This window comes from Raphanus sativus, chromosome 1 (assembly GCF_000801105.2).
Source record: "Raphanus sativus cultivar WK10039 chromosome 1, ASM80110v3, whole genome shotgun sequence".
NCBI lineage: Eukaryota > Viridiplantae > Streptophyta > Magnoliopsida > Brassicales > Brassicaceae > Raphanus > Raphanus sativus.
Window position 1 is genome coordinate 7,792,056 of NC_079511.1, and position 14,625 is coordinate 7,806,680.

At 39.9% G+C, this 14,625-nt stretch overlaps 7 protein-coding genes across 8 annotated transcripts; 3 read left to right on the forward strand and 4 right to left on the reverse strand.

Moving 5' to 3' along the window:
• The first annotated feature begins 461 nt into the window (after positions 1 to 461).
• Positions 462 to 1,174, forward strand: LOC108853551 (uncharacterized). Its single transcript, XM_018626965.2, has 2 exons — positions 462 to 621; positions 838 to 1,174. Exons 1-2 carry the CDS (start codon positions 588 to 590, stop codon positions 1,050 to 1,052), a joined length of 249 nt encoding a protein of 82 aa, XP_018482467.1. The 5' UTR covers positions 462 to 587; the 3' UTR covers positions 1,053 to 1,174.
• A 135-nt stretch (positions 1,175 to 1,309) lies between these two features.
• On the reverse strand, positions 1,310 to 2,226 carry LOC108817000 (uncharacterized). Its single transcript, XM_018589615.2, has 2 exons — positions 1,828 to 2,226; positions 1,310 to 1,712 (listed from the first exon to the last, which is right to left on the reverse strand). Exons 1-2 carry the CDS (start codon positions 2,032 to 2,034, stop codon positions 1,536 to 1,538), a joined length of 384 nt encoding a protein of 127 aa, XP_018445117.1. The 5' UTR covers positions 2,035 to 2,226; the 3' UTR covers positions 1,310 to 1,535.
• Positions 2,227 to 2,338: 112 nt separating this feature from the next.
• On the reverse strand, positions 2,339 to 4,488 carry LOC108816836 (telomere repeat-binding factor 4). Of its 2 annotated transcripts, none has more exons than XM_018589501.2 (6): positions 4,175 to 4,488; positions 3,683 to 3,915; positions 3,496 to 3,580; positions 3,171 to 3,257; positions 2,753 to 3,047; positions 2,339 to 2,619 (listed from the first exon to the last, which is right to left on the reverse strand). In XM_018589501.2, the coding sequence occupies exons 1-6, from the start codon at positions 4,322 to 4,324 to the stop codon at positions 2,588 to 2,590; spliced, it is 882 nt and encodes a 293-aa protein (XP_018445003.2). In that variant the 5' UTR covers positions 4,325 to 4,488; the 3' UTR covers positions 2,339 to 2,587. The 2 variants fall into 2 exon arrangements, with proteins under 2 accessions (XP_018445003.2, XP_018444933.2); XM_018589431.2 differs by having other exon boundaries at positions 3,150 to 3,257.
• Positions 4,489 to 4,680: 192 nt separating this feature from the next.
• LOC108852259 (mitochondrial import inner membrane translocase subunit TIM23-1) lies at positions 4,681 to 5,492 on the forward strand. The gene has a single exon (XM_018625766.2). It carries the CDS (start codon positions 4,728 to 4,730, stop codon positions 5,283 to 5,285), a length of 558 nt encoding a protein of 185 aa, XP_018481268.2. The 5' UTR covers positions 4,681 to 4,727; the 3' UTR covers positions 5,286 to 5,492.
• A 40-nt stretch (positions 5,493 to 5,532) lies between these two features.
• On the reverse strand, positions 5,533 to 9,140 carry LOC108844283 (U-box domain-containing protein 35). The gene is made up of 11 exons (XM_057008684.1): positions 8,675 to 9,140; positions 8,488 to 8,582; positions 8,273 to 8,394; positions 7,974 to 8,186; positions 7,698 to 7,890; positions 7,554 to 7,610; positions 7,399 to 7,476; positions 6,876 to 7,286; positions 6,441 to 6,804; positions 5,903 to 6,363; positions 5,533 to 5,812 (listed from the first exon to the last, which is right to left on the reverse strand). The coding sequence occupies exons 1-11, from the start codon at positions 8,829 to 8,831 to the stop codon at positions 5,798 to 5,800; spliced, it is 2,166 nt and encodes a 721-aa protein (XP_056864664.1). The 5' UTR covers positions 8,832 to 9,140; the 3' UTR covers positions 5,533 to 5,797.
• A 332-nt stretch (positions 9,141 to 9,472) lies between these two features.
• LOC108811353 (protein phosphatase 2C 7) lies at positions 9,473 to 12,327 on the forward strand. The gene is made up of 4 exons (XM_018583401.2): positions 9,473 to 10,821; positions 11,025 to 11,372; positions 11,450 to 11,555; positions 11,634 to 12,327. Exons 1-4 carry the CDS (start codon positions 10,057 to 10,059, stop codon positions 11,966 to 11,968), a joined length of 1,554 nt encoding a protein of 517 aa, XP_018438903.1. The 5' UTR covers positions 9,473 to 10,056; the 3' UTR covers positions 11,969 to 12,327.
• A 586-nt stretch (positions 12,328 to 12,913) lies between these two features.
• LOC108859422 (50S ribosomal protein HLL, mitochondrial) lies at positions 12,914 to 14,079 on the reverse strand. The gene is made up of 3 exons (XM_018633323.2): positions 14,046 to 14,079; positions 13,522 to 13,610; positions 12,914 to 13,420 (listed from the first exon to the last, which is right to left on the reverse strand). The coding sequence occupies exons 1-3, from the start codon at positions 14,077 to 14,079 to the stop codon at positions 12,935 to 12,937; spliced, it is 609 nt and encodes a 202-aa protein (XP_018488825.2). The 3' UTR covers positions 12,914 to 12,934.
• Positions 14,080 to 14,625: the final 546 nt, after the last annotated feature.

Consider the following 14,625-nt stretch of genomic DNA (forward strand, 5'->3'; position numbering starts at 1 on the left):
TTAAGTAACCATGTGTTAGTGGCCGAGTGGTAACGGCCGTCCTGCAAAGTCCACCATTCAAGGGGACGCGGGTACGAATGTCGGCCGTATCGAATGTCACAGCATGGCCACGGAGTGCTTTACGCCACTTAAAGGTATCAGCAAAGGCTGGCTCCGGGCCTAGGGTGATTACGGGCCTTCGGGCCTTGAACATCCTAGTTTAAAAAAAAAAAAAAAAAAAAAAAAAAAAAAATAAAACATTAAGTATGTTGTATAATGAATTATGATAGGAATTTTTTAAATATTTTATTTTCATCTGTGTAAGCTTTAACTTGATCTAAATGTTGAGAAAACCATCACAAGTTAATGGAACACAAATGATTCCAAAATTTGGGTCGGGACGAGTTGGTTTCCACAGTAACCAACCGGGAAGGGTCGGTTCTATACACTCGTTCATCCGATATTTTATCAGATCGAACGGGTCACACTAGTGCACGTCATTTTATCTCTTTCCCGATGCATATTGGTTCAAGATTTTATTACAGGAAGTGGAACCTATAAAAGACAAAGATCAGAAAACGGAACCTAAGAAGATCAATACATAATAGATGGCCGAAGAATCAAAACAAAGCTCTGTTTCTGGTAACACCAACTCTTTGATGATTAGATATGTTAATTAATTTCACGGATTTAGATTTTTATCCTTGTTTCTTATGTTTTACTTGATCGAGTTTAGGGTTTCTATATGTGATTGAATCATGAAGCGTTTGGTTTTCAATGGTTGATTTGAGGGGAATGGTAGAGAACTCTGTTATGATCTCATTACTCGTTTATGTGTGTGTGTGTGGGATTTTTCAGATGATAAGACGAGTGTGATAGGAAGAAGCAGTAGTAAGGAAGAGAAACAATCAAAGGTTCATGAGAAGGAGACCCATGGAACAAGTGAAGACATCAACGAGAAGACAAGAGTGGATTATGTGAAAGGACCTGGTGTGTTCGGACGTATGAAGGAAGAAGTGGAAGCCATTGTCGATGCAGTTACTCCTCGCAAAAGTTCTGCTGATGACAAGTGATACACAAATCATCACCGTTTTTGTTATTTCTTCTTGTCGCTTGCTGCCTTCGTATCTATCTCTCTGTGTTAGAACAGTAACCAACTCCTTTGCCATCTAATAAAGACACGACCTTTATGATTCTTTGACAAAACCCATATTCATCATCACCAATGTGAGAAAACGGACTAATCTAGCCCAAGTTTGAGTTTTGCAATGTTAGAGCTGTTTTATAACCTTTGGAATTGAATAATCAAACCCCAAAGGTTGTTTGTATATGACAGAAACATATTCTTCTCAATGTTATTACTCATTCAGAGAATGTCTCGATACAGTTGATAACAACAACCAAAAACTATCTTTCGAGGGAATGCATAATAAATCCATATTTTCAGCAAACAGCTTGAAACTCAAAAAGAAACAAACTTGCAAAAGTAGAAATGCAAAAGCTTGAAGCTTTATATGATTCGTTTAAAGAAAAATGAAGAAACAGAGGAATTTTATTTATTTCTTTTTCTTGGGCTTGGCAATGGATGGGATGTTGGTTAACTTCGGAGAAGAAAAATCAGCGCTAGTTTTGCGGCCATCGAGTAACTTGACAGTCTCGCTGATGCCGACGTTACCAGACAACATCGTCATTAGCTTCTCCTCTGTGAAATCACCCTTCTTCGTCAACCGGTTCTAGAGATGAAACAACAACATTACATCAATTCATTTCGTCGAACACTTGGTGTGCTATTTCAAACAAACTAACCAAAATCAGATCGTGAATTTGTTAAAACTTTATAGATATTACCTGGGAGAGTCTGATGTACTTGGAGATCAACATATCGGTGGTGGAGCGAGGAGCGTCGACAATACCCAGAAATGCTCCTACAGGGGAAGATGAAGTCACACCGGCTGGAGCCAGCGATGATACGGCTGGAGGAGCCGGCTGTGATGCTAAGATCTTCCTGGAGGCAGCCGACGCCGTTCTCAGAACCTTTCCCGCTTTGATCGCCATTTCACTCTCAGCTCTCCGTTCAGATCTCCGTCGTTATGATCCTTTTTTAGTGAAATATAGACTCTTCTTCTTTTAAAACCTTAAACCCTATCACTCTCTTTTACTCGGATTCGTTTTAACTGCGTAACTTTTAACTTTTTAACTTTTACCCCCTAACTCTTCCCATAATTTAGCACTCTGGTTTTTTGCTTTTGCGTGAAGTTCAAGTGTTACAAAACTGATCATGAAAACGAGCATCTTCTCCGCCAACTATGGTTCTCCGTTACTTTGCTATGTTTCACAATAAATATATAGAATATCGTAGTTTTGATTAAAAGGTAAAAAAACTTAACACAATAAAAAAGAAAGAGCTTCAAAGTTACACTGTCATTTGCAGACCACACCATACATTTCTGTTTTTTGGCTAATTACTCCCAACTAACTATTTTTAATGGTAAATGAAAGAAAGTTAAATATTGTTTTGGTCAGTGTTGGTAAATCATTAAGAAAAGAAGAGAATAGCAAGCTAATAATAGCCCTATATACTTCACTCTGTGCTTGCTTCCCACAACCCTCAGTTCAATTCCACAATCTCTCCCCGACAACCTGCGACAAAAAAAAACAAAAACAAAAACAAATCTTAAAACTATCAGACACCAAAAAGCCTTAAAGCCTCTTCGAGATGGAAGAACATTCGAGTTTTTTTTTTTTTTTTAAAAGAGAGAGAGAAGTCGTTTACATCTTTCGTGCAGCTCTTCCGCTAGCAGCAGCATAATCTCAGCCTGTTCTGAGAGTTCTGTCATCCTTTCTCTCTCATCTACAACTCCACTCAGCGCTTCTAATTTGCCGTCTACCTCGTAGAGCTTATAAGCTGCCGTTCCCGAAGCGAGATCAATCTTCTCCTGCGAAACCGTGAGTCCTCCTTGGCTGTTTCCTGTCTGCCTGTGTCTCCCATTCCCCTCTTTCGGTTTCGCTGCAACTGGCGTTCTCATTGCCAAGAAGCTATTATTATTCATCCGATAGAAGTTCTGCGTCTGTTGTTTGAACAAGAACCCAAAGGAGGGGATCAGGAAACCAACACAAAATGGAACGCAAGGATAAAAGTTTTTGCCTTCTTGTTTCACGCAAAGACTTACTCCTGATTTTAACTGGCTAACCTTTTCAAGTTTGCCCTGAGCAGCAAGCCTCCTCAACCTTGAACCCAGTACCCTTTTAAATTGTTCTGGCACTTCATACATTTTTTGCTATTACACAAAACAAAGCCATCATTATCAATGAATTTGATCGTTACCGGTCTAGCTGCTAAGCCAAGAATAAACAGATACCAAACCAAAACAGAGCTAATCATAGTGGTGTAGGTAGGCAATAACTAGGATCAAACTATAACAACAACGAACGAATACTTGAGAGTAATATATGAATATTGCATTGAGAAAATCTTTTATTGTTTAGAAGAGATGGAACTGAAAAATTATGTCAAACCTCGATGAAGTTGAAAATTGTAGTGACATCAGATCCATTAGAATCCTTCAATGCTGAAAGAGCTTCGAATATCATCCCATCATACCTTCATTAAACAAATGGCTCATCAGAACCGTCACAATAATGCAAGTATCAATTTTTTCGTTCTTAAGTGCTGGCTGGCTCAGAGAAGAAGAAAAAGCAAAACCTGGGAGCATTCTTTGCATCAATCAACATGTTACAACTATCACCAATGCTCAAATCAGAAGATCCTCCACTACGAGGAAGGGGAGGAGGAGCAACTGGAGAAGAGGCCGAACTAGGTGTTGGAGTGGTGGCGGCAGCAGCCAGCTGAAAAGCGGCAGCTTTGATTTTTGGTGTCCGTACCTTATCCTTTGACCCTTGAATCTCAGCCGGAACACTTAGATTACGCCATTTATCCTAGATAACAAAACAAAAAAAACAATCAAACAATCAGATTTTTAAGATTCTTACAAAAAAAACAATCAAACAATCAGATTTTTTAAGATTCCAAAAACTCTTCAAGTTTTCATCTTTCATCAAAGAAAATCAAAAGTTTCAAACTTTTTGCAAATCTGATTAGAAAAACCAAACCAAACCAAACCAATCAGTACAACTAGGGTTTCTCCTAAGTTTGGAAGGATCAGTAGTAATTGAGAAAGTTAAATAAAAATATTACCTTGAGGTCGATGTTGGAGCGGAGAGAGAGGACAGTAGAGAAGTCAGGATCGCGGAGGATATTCTTCCACTTACCGGGACCATGCTTCTTGACACCGGCGAGCAACGCATCCTCTTCATCCTCCGTCCACTTGCTCTTCTCTTTTCCCATCTCTCCTCCTCTTCTTCTTCTTACCTCTTTTGTGTATCTACCACTACAAACACAAATCGATTTCGTTATCGTAAACAAAGAATCGGCGCCTCTCCGCCGCCGTCCTTGCTTCCTAAAGCTACTGCCTTTTTTTTTTTAATTTCCAAATCCAAATTAAAAAAAATAAATAAAAAATCATGTTTTTATATCTTTGTGTATCAATCTACGAAGTGGGTTAATATGGTAAGTTTCCCAAATTAAGATGTGAATCGTATAATCTAAAATAGAAAGATTTTGGGTGTAAATGTAATAAATAAAACATCAGGGGTCAAATTATAATTAGGCGAAACTTCTTAAACCCCTTTAAAATTCATAACCTTTCTCTCCAGTCCGCTCCGTCGTCGTCTCCTCCACTCCCTAAGAAATGGCGACAAATCATAGCCCCGATGAAGAAAGCACGCGCCTTTACCACCCTTACCAGAACTACGAGCTCCTCCCCATCAACGCCCATCACCTTTACAAGCTCCCCACCTCTCCCGAGTACCTCTTCACAGAAGAGTCCCTCAAAAAGCGTCGATCTTGGGGAGAGAATCTCACTTTCTACGCAGGCACCGCTTACCTCGGCGGCTCCGTAGCCGGAGCCGCGGCCGGGATCATCTCAGGCGTCAAGAGCTTCGAGTACGGAGACACGGCGAAGATCAAAATCAGCAGGATCCTGAACTCGTCTGGTCACACGGGTCGCTCGGTTGGTTGCAGGATCGGGGCTGTCGGGCTGATCTACGCGGGGGTCGAGAGCGGAGTTGTGGCGTTTGCGGATAGGGATGATGTGTGGACCAGCGTGGCGGCGGGTTTGGGAACAGGGGCGGTGTTTAGGGCGGCGAGAGGGGTGAGGTCTGCGGCTGTGGCGGGTGCGCTTGGAGGAGTGGTGGCTGGTGGGGTTGTGGCGGGGAAGCAGGTTTTGAAGCGGTATGCTCACATTTGAATGAAGAAGAAGGAGTGATCTTTAGGGGGCAAAGCAAGCATATGGGAATATCATAAAAATCACAGCTTTTGTGTGGGGTTTCATATTAGTATAAGTTTTTTATACTGTTTGGTGTTTTGTTTCATCTTTGTACACTATTTGCGTATTGTGATGTCCTTAACCCCTAGTTGTCTGGAATATTAATGATTTGGTATGCGTGTGCTGATAGAGATTTATATGTGCTACAGAAGTACAGATGGAGTGTAGGTTAGGTGACTTGATTCAACAAGGACTAGACAGCTCTTCCATAATCAAAGTGTTTGTTTTCATGAGACCGAAAAAAATTGAAGTGTTTAATTAGGATACAAAAGATAGAATGTCCGACATCAATGATGAACTTTTGGGTGTAGCACGAAGTTTTTTTTTAAGATTCTTGCTCAAAGTTTCTCATTGTCCTGACGCCTTCTTCTGGTAGAGTATGGGGATGGCATTGGATGCTCACACTTGAGCAAGATCATCAACAGGATATTTTTTCAATGCATCATCCTCTGTTTACATAGCAAACAAAATGATTGAAATAAAGACTCAGGAATCAAAGATTTATAAATCTTTTAATAGCAGGTTCTGAAGAAACCAACCTGAGAGGAAGATATTGGGGAACGGGGAACCGAGTTGTGAGCACGTGGCACTGACAATATTCTATCGGAGTCATCTTCGTCATGAACCACCGAACTGTGAGCACGTGGCACAGAGAATATTCTGTCGTCGTCATGGTCCTCTGTTGCAATCTCCCTTAGCTTGCTCAGTGCAGGCAACAGAACGGTAGCAAGATCAGGTCTGTCCCTTTTCCGCAGCTCACAGCACTGTAAAGCCAATTTTGCTAGCACCTGAGTCTCCTCTTCAGGCCAGTCTGATATTTTGGGATCCAAAACTTCTCTGAGTCTCTTTCTCTCAAGCGCTTTCTCTACTCTGTGACTTAATCCCATCGCTGGCATAGCCGTGAGGATTTGCAGAAGCACCACACCGAATGAGTACAAGTCAGACTTCACTCCAAGCATTCCCGTTTGCTGGTACTCAGGGTCAATGTAACAGAACGTACCTGTTTCAGCAAGTGGTCCATGTTTGTTAGGACATCAAAAAGGTGATGTAATAAAGGTAAACTGAAAGTATTTTTACCGGCTGCAGCTGTCATGTGATAATTGGTGAAGCTATCAGTAACAGCGGGAGGTACCAACCGAGCTAAGCCAACGTCACTGATTTTGCTATTCAAATGTCTGTCCAGCAGTATGTTTGCTGGCTTCAGATCTCTGTGTACTAGCGGCTCAGGTTTGGCCTGGTGGAGGAAAAGAAGCCCTGTGGCAATCTCAGCAGAGATTCTAAACCGTTCTCTCCAAGTTAGCGGTAGAGTGTTGTCTTTGCAGAAGAGACGATCTTCTAGTGTTCCGTTTTCCATATACTCATACACAAGGCAACCATACTCAGGGCAAGCACCGAGCAGGATCACCATGTTAGGGTGCCTCATGCAACTTAGAACCTCGATCTAGTGAGAAAAAAAACGTGTGTATTAGTATGGAGAAGACTTGCAATACCTCAAAATTGTATTATTATAACCTCTTGTTGAAACTGCTTCAGGCCTTGTGAGATATCCGACTTCAAGATTTTGATAGCAACAGAAGTGTTCTCGAGGACGGCTTTATACACAGGTCCATACCCTCCTTCCCCAATCTTTAGAGCATCTGAGAAACCGTCGGTTGCACTTTCCACATCTTTGATGCTGTATCGTCTGTAAGACACGTTACTGGCCATATCTTGTTCCTTGAACCTGGCCTGCATCTCCGCAAGTCTTCCCTTCTGCAACTCCATCTCCGCAAGACGGTGTGCCATTTCAACAGCTTGGATCTCACTCTGTGTTTTCTTCTGCTTATCCATCTCAGACAATGCCCTAAGCTTATCTCTTGCTGCCTTTGCTTCCTCAAGCTTTACAGAATCGGCGGCAGCACTAGGTCCTTGAAGATGAGGGGCCTACACGCATATTATTCATTCAGCGTCTGATAAAGTTAGTCACACATCTCTGGAACCCTTTTTCAAGGAAACATTGTCAGTTGTGCACATGAAAGTATATAAGTAATCTTACACTTTCTCTGCCCGTGGACACATTGTACTGTTGCAATTCGAGTCTCAATCTTCTCACCTCTTCTTCAAGGTTTTGATTCTGAGCGTATTATTATGCACATAGAACAGAAACATCTCAGTATCCGGAAATACCAAATCGAAATGTTTATTATTTACCTGTTCAGTGATATATTTGCCCCCAGAAAAGCGTTCCTCTCCATCTGCTAACTCAGACTGCAGATTCCGAAAGAAAATGTCAACACGGCCAGGCAACTTGGAGCAAAACGTGGATCTGAAACGTGGAGAGAATATTATACTAACCATGGAAGTAGAAGAGTGGGAGCTTCCTCCATAGGTGGATCGTCCTAGGATGCTGTAGAAACTCTCACTTGACTCACCACTGTGATTGCTGGGAGAGAGTTCATTGCTAAACCTTGAGGGAGAACTCCTAAAATGAGATGGATTGTGATGAGGTGTAGGTTGAGAAAAACCTCCGTTTAATGCAGGAGATGACCTGCAAGAAATGGTAAAATATTTTATGTATTCACACACCAGACAGAACCGGATGACAACTTTGATGTTTGATTAATGAGTTACCTTCCGGAATCATTGGAAGTAAGGCTTGTCGGGCCAGGATCGGATATAGCAGAGTGTGTGGATGGTTTTGGAGCCTGGGGAGAGTGTTGAGGTGTATGAGACCTACTCGCTGATCTGCTTGTTAATAGCTTTCCTTTAGACACAACAAAGACAGCACATGTATCTGGAGTTGTTTTAAGCAGAGTCCCTGGCACATCTACGGTCTTAAACTTCCTGATTTAAGACCATCACAGAGAGTTTTAGCACTTATTGGAAGTTATGTCTGAGATTATATACGAGAGAAAAAAAAAAATAGATACTTGAGGAAGGAGTTTCGGGCAGTGGCTCCAAGGACTATATTTGCAATGGAGTTGTTGTTGATGTAGTCAACAATTGCACTTGCGATGTCAATATCGTGAAGCAGAACCTCCTTTGCTATAATCTGTATAAACACACACACACACATGTATGAGCGAGCTCAGACTTGTTTTTGTATAAAAATGTGAAGGAGAAAGAGTGGATTGATCTCTCTAACTCCTTTTCTAGCGCAGAATCCTCTGAAGGGAAGGAAGAACTGATGCGCCTCTTCGTCGTTGTCTTGTTCTGTGTTGTTCTCTCCTACACCAATTCCTGTTTAGAGACTTCCCATTAGATTGTTCGATTCATTGAATTTGATGATAATGATATAGACAATGATGAGGATGATGAGGATGCCATATTACTCAGTTTGGTTTGAACATGGAGAAGGATGCAGTTTGGAGAATCGATGATAATATTCTCAATAGCCCACTTCAAAGCGTGTTGGCTGTTCTTGTCTTTATCAATGGCTATGGCTGTCATCCCTTTACTCTCTCTTCCTTTTACTCTTCTTGCAGCCATCCTTTTCTTTTCTTGTACACCTGAGAGAAAGTAGTAATACGTGTGAAACTTGTTTCTCAAGCAAACGTATAAAGACTTTTAGTCTCAGAAGAGGAAGAAACAAGGAGACCGAATGAAAAGGGAAGAAATGAAAACAAACAGAGGAAGAAACAGATTTGAACTGTTCTGTTTGTTGAGAGAATTCAAAGCTTTTAAATGGTGGTTTACAGTTTACTAATTATAGTAATTTCTTAACAGCTTTAGTCTAAATGAACAGAGAAGCAACAAAAGAAAAAGAGACGACTTAAAAAAAAAAAGTTTAGTTGACTCATATTTTTAGAAAATTCCATCTTGTAAAATTTGTATTTGAAAGACAAGTCTTTGTATGTTCTGTAAAGATTAAGTTAATGATCTTTATCTTAAATAATAAGGCAAAAAAAAAACAAAAGATTTGAGCAAAGTATTGACCTTTTATAGAGGAAAGGACATCTGTCTCGCCACTATTGAATAATATAGAAGAAAAGCTTTTAATTAATTTAAAATAATTTGATTAGGAGCAAACGTGTTAAGATCAAGGTCGTTGTCACATAAAGAATTTGGGATTCCTAATTATTCCATTATTTATTTTCTTTTATTTTCTTTTTATTCTGTTTTATCTTCTTTATTGTGGTGGGGGTAGTAGTAAGAAGACCATTAGATCCAGGAGAACCCATGTTTCGTTTTTGGAAAAGATAAAAGAGCTCTAAAGTTTTCGACTTTTTAGGTCTGCTTGATTCATGAAACCCTCTCTGTTATTGTCCTTCCTCTTCAGTTTCACCTGATCCTCTGTTTTTTTGTTTTTTGGATAAAGTTTTGAGCTTTGTGTCTGTCTCTTTTGGGGAAGGAACAAAAAAGGGCTGATCTTTGGGGGGTTTCTAATTTAGGGTCTGTGTCTCTCTGGTCTTTCTTGTTCGGTGAGATCAAGAGCTTATAGAGAGATCTTCCCCATCAGATAACAGAGGATCCATCGCCTTAGATCCGTCAGATCTGTTCAGCAGAGGTACTCACTTCTCCTTGATTCGCTGCTCTTTTGGCCAGGCTAGTGTGTAAAACGACGGCGTTTAGGGTTTACCGAGTTGGATGTATAGTAGTATTATCACCAAAGATCATCAGACCATGACTTAGAGAAGAAAGGAGTAGAAGAAGATGAAGGTTTGTGTAGCCGTCAAGGTGTTGTGGTGGAAGTAAAAGCATAAAAGAGGAGCTCATGGAAGAGATTTCACCAGCAGTTGCACTGACTTTTAGCTTAGCCAACACGATTTGTGACTCAGGAATCTCATCGGCCTTAGATATCACCGAGATGAAGAACGTCACTGATGCAGTCGACATGTTGTCCCATCAGAAAGATCAAAGTTACAGCAGTAACAGAGAGGTTGAGTATACGATGATGGAGGAAGATGTTTCAGAAGACAAAACACTACCTGAAGCTAGATCCTTGTCTTCTGATTTTAGCGTAGCTGTCCAAGAATCAGAAGAAGATGAGGTATTAGTATCTGATGAGGCGACTGTTATAAGCGAGGGTTTGATAGTTGTGGACGCTAGGTCTGAGATAACTCTGCTGCCAGACACAGTCGAAATAGATAACGGGAGGGTTCTCGCTACTGCGATCATCGTAAACGAGACGACCATAGATCAGGTTCCAACAGCTGAAGTCCTTATCACGAGTCTGAATCACGATGTGAGTATGGAAGCGACAACAGCTTCGGAGGTGGTCATTAGGTTGCCTGAAGAAGCTCAGAACGTTGGTGCGAGAGGAAGCAGGAGTGTCTATGAGCTAGAATGTATACCTCTCTGGGGCACTGTTTCGATCTGCGGTGGGAGATCTGAAATGGAGGATGCTGTTAGTGCTTTGCCTCATTTTCTGAAAATACCAATTAAAATGCTTATGGGAGATCATGAAGGGATGAGTCCAAGTCTCACACACCTCACTAGTCACTTCTTTGGTGTATATGATGGTCATGGAGGCCCTCAGGTATGCTTATTGATTTTATTTTAGCAGTAGAGTTTGATTGATCACTAGGAACCGGGAAAGACATTTGAAGTGTTATGTTTTGTTGCCACTTGCCGTAGGTTTGTATGTATTTATGATATTGGGTTTTACTCGAAATGGGATGCATTGCAGGTTGTTATGTAAATACTATATGATGGCTTTGGTGGAAATGGGATTCTTTGCAGGTTGCTGACTATTGTCATGATAGGATCCATTTTGCTTTGGCTGAAGAGATCGAACGGATTAAAGAAGAACTGTGCGAGAGGAACACTGGGGAGGGTAGGCAGGTTCAGTGGGAGAAAGTTTTTACCGAATGCTATCTAAAGGTTGATAATGAAGTTAAAGGGAAAATCAGCAGACCTGTTGTTGGTGATGATAAGATGGTTCTTGAGGCTGTTTCCCCTGAAACCGTGGGATCAACTGCTGTGGTTGCTCTGGTTTGCTCATCACATATAATAGTCTCAAACTGTGGTGATTCAAGAGCCGTCCTACTCCGTGGCAAAGACTCCATGCCTTTATCTGTTGATCACAAAGTAAAACAATCTTCCTTTTCCTTCAATAGTACATAATCTGAGATATTTTCTTACTTCTTTTTTCCTCTTTATTGCAGCCAGATAGAGAGGATGAGTATGCAAGAATAGAGAGAGCTGGAGGGAAAGTTATACAATGGCAAGGTGCACGTGTTTCCGGCGTTCTTGCCATGTCAAGATCCATCGGTATGTCAAAAACTGCTATTACTCTCTCTGCAAAATCATTACATTTTCCTCAAGAGGATGGTTCTGTATCTTTTCCAGGAGATGAATATCTGGAGCCGTATGTGATACCAGATCCTGAAGTGACGTTTATGCCACGAGCAAGAGAAGACGAGTGTCTTATACTGGCCAGTGATGGACTATGGGACGTGATAAGTAACCAAGATGCTTGTGACTTTGCGAGGAAAAGGATCTTATGGTGGCACAAGAAGAATGGAGCGTTGCCTTTAGCTGAGAGAGGTGTAGGGGAAGACCAAGCTTGCCAAGCTGCAGCTGATTATCTCTCCAAACTCGCTATTCAGAAGGGAAGCAAAGACAACATCTCTATCATAGTGGTCGACCTGAAAGCTCAGAGAAAGTTCAAGACCAGATCTTGAAAAAACAGTGTACGCTCCCAGCTCTTCTTACAATACTTTATAATTTTTATTTTTATTTTTTTAATTTCCACAAGTTTTACATAAAAAAAAATAAGAAGTGAAAATGTTGAAGAGAAGAAGAACTTAAGAGACCTTGATGATATGGTGATGATAGCTAAAGTCCATCCCTTTTTCTGATGGACTTGAATGTGTATGTTTGTTATGTATAAGAAGAATAGAAGAAATGTTTTTTTCCTCTGGTCTTATAAAATGTAGATGGTTGTTGTGTGATATTTGAGATGTGGCTTAAGGAAAGATGTAATTGGAATTTATCTCAAACTGACCTTACTACTTTATGTAATGCCATCTTCTTTTATGTATATATATACTTCTTGAAATAGATAAATTATTGTCTTTGCTATTGTTGTAACAAGGGATGATGCTATAAAGTGGGGTTAAGAGATGATTTATTGAATAAACTGATTTGACCAAAAAAAAAAAGGATGATGCTATAAACTGATTTATAGTATATAAACAATGGGGTTAAGAGAGGGTGGTTCATGTAATATTTAGAAGTCTCTCCATTTTCATAATGTTTCTTTTCACTAGGGGGAGCAGAAAGTAATAACTAATTGCATAAAGGAATATACTCCCTCTGTACTTTTAAAGATGTATGTTTTGGAGTTTTCACACATATTAAGAAAACACATTAATCATGCATTGTTTTTAGAAATTATCAAATTTCAATGCATTTTAACTAATAGTCTTTCAATAAATTCAATTAATTTTATTGAAAATTACAATTTTTATATAGAAAATATAAAAAATACATCTTTTTGAAACAAATATTTTTTCCAGAATATGCATTTTTTAAAAACAGAGGGAGTAAATAGCTTTAATTAATCAAACAAAAGTCTAATTGCTGAATGGATTAATTAAGTAGCATACATAATAATAGGAGCTGGTGCAATAGTGGTGTGTATAGTCTCAAACAAGGTCCTGAGCCAAGGCAAGGATCTTGAGCTGTTTCCTTTGGCGCAGCTCGTGCGGGACAGGACCAAACACACGAGTACCAATCGGTTGGTAGAAACCATTCTCATACTTATTCTTGCGTCCCTTAATTCCTAAAATAACGATGGCGTTGTCATCAAAACACACTTGGCTTCCATCAACACGCCCTTTCTGCATCTTAGCGCGCACAACCACACCGTACACGACGTTCCCTTTGTGCACTTTACCTTTTGGTATGTCATCTTTCCAGTTGAACTTTTTACCTATTGGTACGGCGCCGTCTTTCTCTTTTCCTTTCTTCACTTTCTTTTCTGGTAAGCCCTCTTTCACTGAACCGATGATGATATCGCCAAGTCTTGCTCCTTTCTTTCCCCTTAGAGATTGGATGCACACCACCTTCTTTGCACCCGAGTTATCCACCACGTTGAGTACCGTTCCCATTTGAATGAACGTCCTTTGTTGCTGCCATAATTGGAAATCATCATCAAGGGACACACAGTTCACATGTTTTCTCTCATAATTTTAAAAAATAAAGTTTCACCAAGGTCAGATATGATATTAACCTGAGAGAGGATGCTTCCGTTCATCATTCCAGTGGATGAACTCATCAAACCAGATAAAGCATTGGTAAGACCTCCAAGCAACGAACGTCCTGCTCGTATTAACATGAGCCACACAAAGATTCTCAGCAAAAAGATAACTAAGCATGGATAAAAGTTTAACTCTCTGAGTCTACATTTCATGATAAGTTCTCAAAGATCGGATTTTTTAAACCAAACAAACATCACATCTTCTCAAATATCGTATTCTACATACATATTTTGCCGGCCAAACTCAAAAGATGTAAGAGCACCATTATTGTTTAGAGCACTTTGTGAATTTCTTAGAAAATTAAAAATCATTCATGTCTTTGTAAAACTATTTGATATAGTGACATGATTAGAAACTTTCATTGCTATAATGGCTTTAAGTATAGGATCATTTTTTCCTTGGAAGAAATTAATTTCACAAAAGAAAACATAAAACCATAAGTTAATTAGCAAGTCGCTGTATGAGAAGGCATAAGAGATGAATACGTTTTTTTTACCTTTGGTGAGTCTGGAAACTAAAGCTGTCGCCATTTCTGCAACTATAGAGGTTTAGGTATAAATGGTTTTTGAGTGTTGTGCACACAATTGTGCTTAGCTACTTTAAAAGGAGCCCCGATATATTAGGGTTCTCGTCACAAATATCATATTTCTAGGCTCTGTGTAATGGTTAAAAAAGGTTAGTAAAGTAGAAAACACTTACATTGACAGAAGTGAACGAGTCTAAGTGGTTATTGGGCTTGTCTGATAATCACGTGGGCTTTGGCCGCGCAGGTTTGAATCCTGCAAGATCACATTGGTTTTATTTTTATTTTCCTCTGATGGCCACATTTTAAAGGAATTTATATCTACGCATTACGCAATTTGTTACTTACAATTAATTACCTCAAGCATACATACTCAAAACACTGATATTTCTATAGTTAAGAGACTAGAAAACATGTGAGTTGTTACTCAAGTTTACCATGCACAATACAAGAACGGGTGAAAAAGCTACTACGTTCCAATCTCTTTTTGTCTTTGGTGAAGCAGCATCGTCGATCACCTTTATCTCCACATATCTCTGAAATCTCCGGACAA

What these genes read in the sequence shown, in the direction of transcription:
- LOC108853551 (XM_018626965.2), top strand. Translation starts at nt 588, where the DNA reads ATGGCCGAAGAATCAAAACAAAGCTCTGTTTCTG. An exon ending in AAAACAAAGCTCTGTTTCTG is followed by an intron (nt 622 to 837) that starts GTAACACCAACT and finishes GGGATTTTTCAG; the next exon opens with ATGATAAGACGAGTGTGATA.
- LOC108817000 (XM_018589615.2), bottom strand. Translation starts at nt 2,034, where the DNA reads ATGGCGATCAAAGCGGGAAAGGTTCTGAGAACGGCGTCGGCTGCCTCC. An exon ending in AGTACATCAGACTCTCCCAG is followed by an intron (nt 1,713 to 1,827) that starts GTAATATCTATA and finishes TTTCATCTCTAG; the next exon opens with AACCGGTTGACGAAGAAGGG.
- LOC108816836 (XM_018589431.2), bottom strand. Translation starts at nt 4,324, where the DNA reads ATGGGAAAAGAGAAGAGCAAGTGGACGGAGGATGAAGAGGATGCGTTG. An exon ending in CAATTTTCAACTTCATCGAG is followed by an intron (nt 3,258 to 3,495) that starts GTTTGACATAAT and finishes TTTGTGTAATAG; the next exon opens with CAAAAAATGTATGAAGTGCC. An exon ending in TTAGCCAGTTAAAATCAGGA is followed by an intron (nt 3,048 to 3,149) that starts GTAAGTCTTTGC and finishes TTCAAACAACAG; the next exon opens with ACGCAGAACTTCTATCGGAT.
- LOC108852259 (XM_018625766.2), top strand. Translation starts at nt 4,728, where the DNA reads ATGGCGACAAATCATAGCCCCGATGAAGAAAGCACGCGCCTTTACCAC.
- LOC108844283 (XM_057008684.1), bottom strand. Translation starts at nt 8,831, where the DNA reads ATGGCTGCAAGAAGAGTAAAAGGAAGAGAGAGTAAAGGGATGACAGCC. An exon ending in GATTCTGCGCTAGAAAAGGA is followed by an intron (nt 8,395 to 8,487) that starts GTTAGAGAGATC and finishes GTGTTTATACAG; the next exon opens with ATTATAGCAAAGGAGGTTCT. An exon ending in CCCACTCTTCTACTTCCATG is followed by an intron (nt 7,611 to 7,697) that starts GTTAGTATAATA and finishes CGGAATCTGCAG; the next exon opens with TCTGAGTTAGCAGATGGAGA.
- LOC108811353 (XM_018583401.2), top strand. Translation starts at nt 10,057, where the DNA reads ATGGAAGAGATTTCACCAGCAGTTGCACTGACTTTTAGCTTAGCCAAC. An exon ending in CTTTATCTGTTGATCACAAA is followed by an intron (nt 11,373 to 11,449) that starts GTAAAACAATCT and finishes TCTTTATTGCAG; the next exon opens with CCAGATAGAGAGGATGAGTA. An exon ending in TGCCATGTCAAGATCCATCG is followed by an intron (nt 11,556 to 11,633) that starts GTATGTCAAAAA and finishes TATCTTTTCCAG; the next exon opens with GAGATGAATATCTGGAGCCG.
- LOC108859422 (XM_018633323.2), bottom strand. Translation starts at nt 14,079, where the DNA reads ATGGCGACAGCTTTAGTTTCCAGACTCACCAAAG. An exon ending in AGTTTCCAGACTCACCAAAG is followed by an intron (nt 13,611 to 14,045) that starts GTAAAAAAAACG and finishes TAATACGAGCAG; the next exon opens with GACGTTCGTTGCTTGGAGGT. An exon ending in ACGGAAGCATCCTCTCTCAG is followed by an intron (nt 13,421 to 13,521) that starts GTTAATATCATA and finishes CAATTATGGCAG; the next exon opens with CAACAAAGGACGTTCATTCA.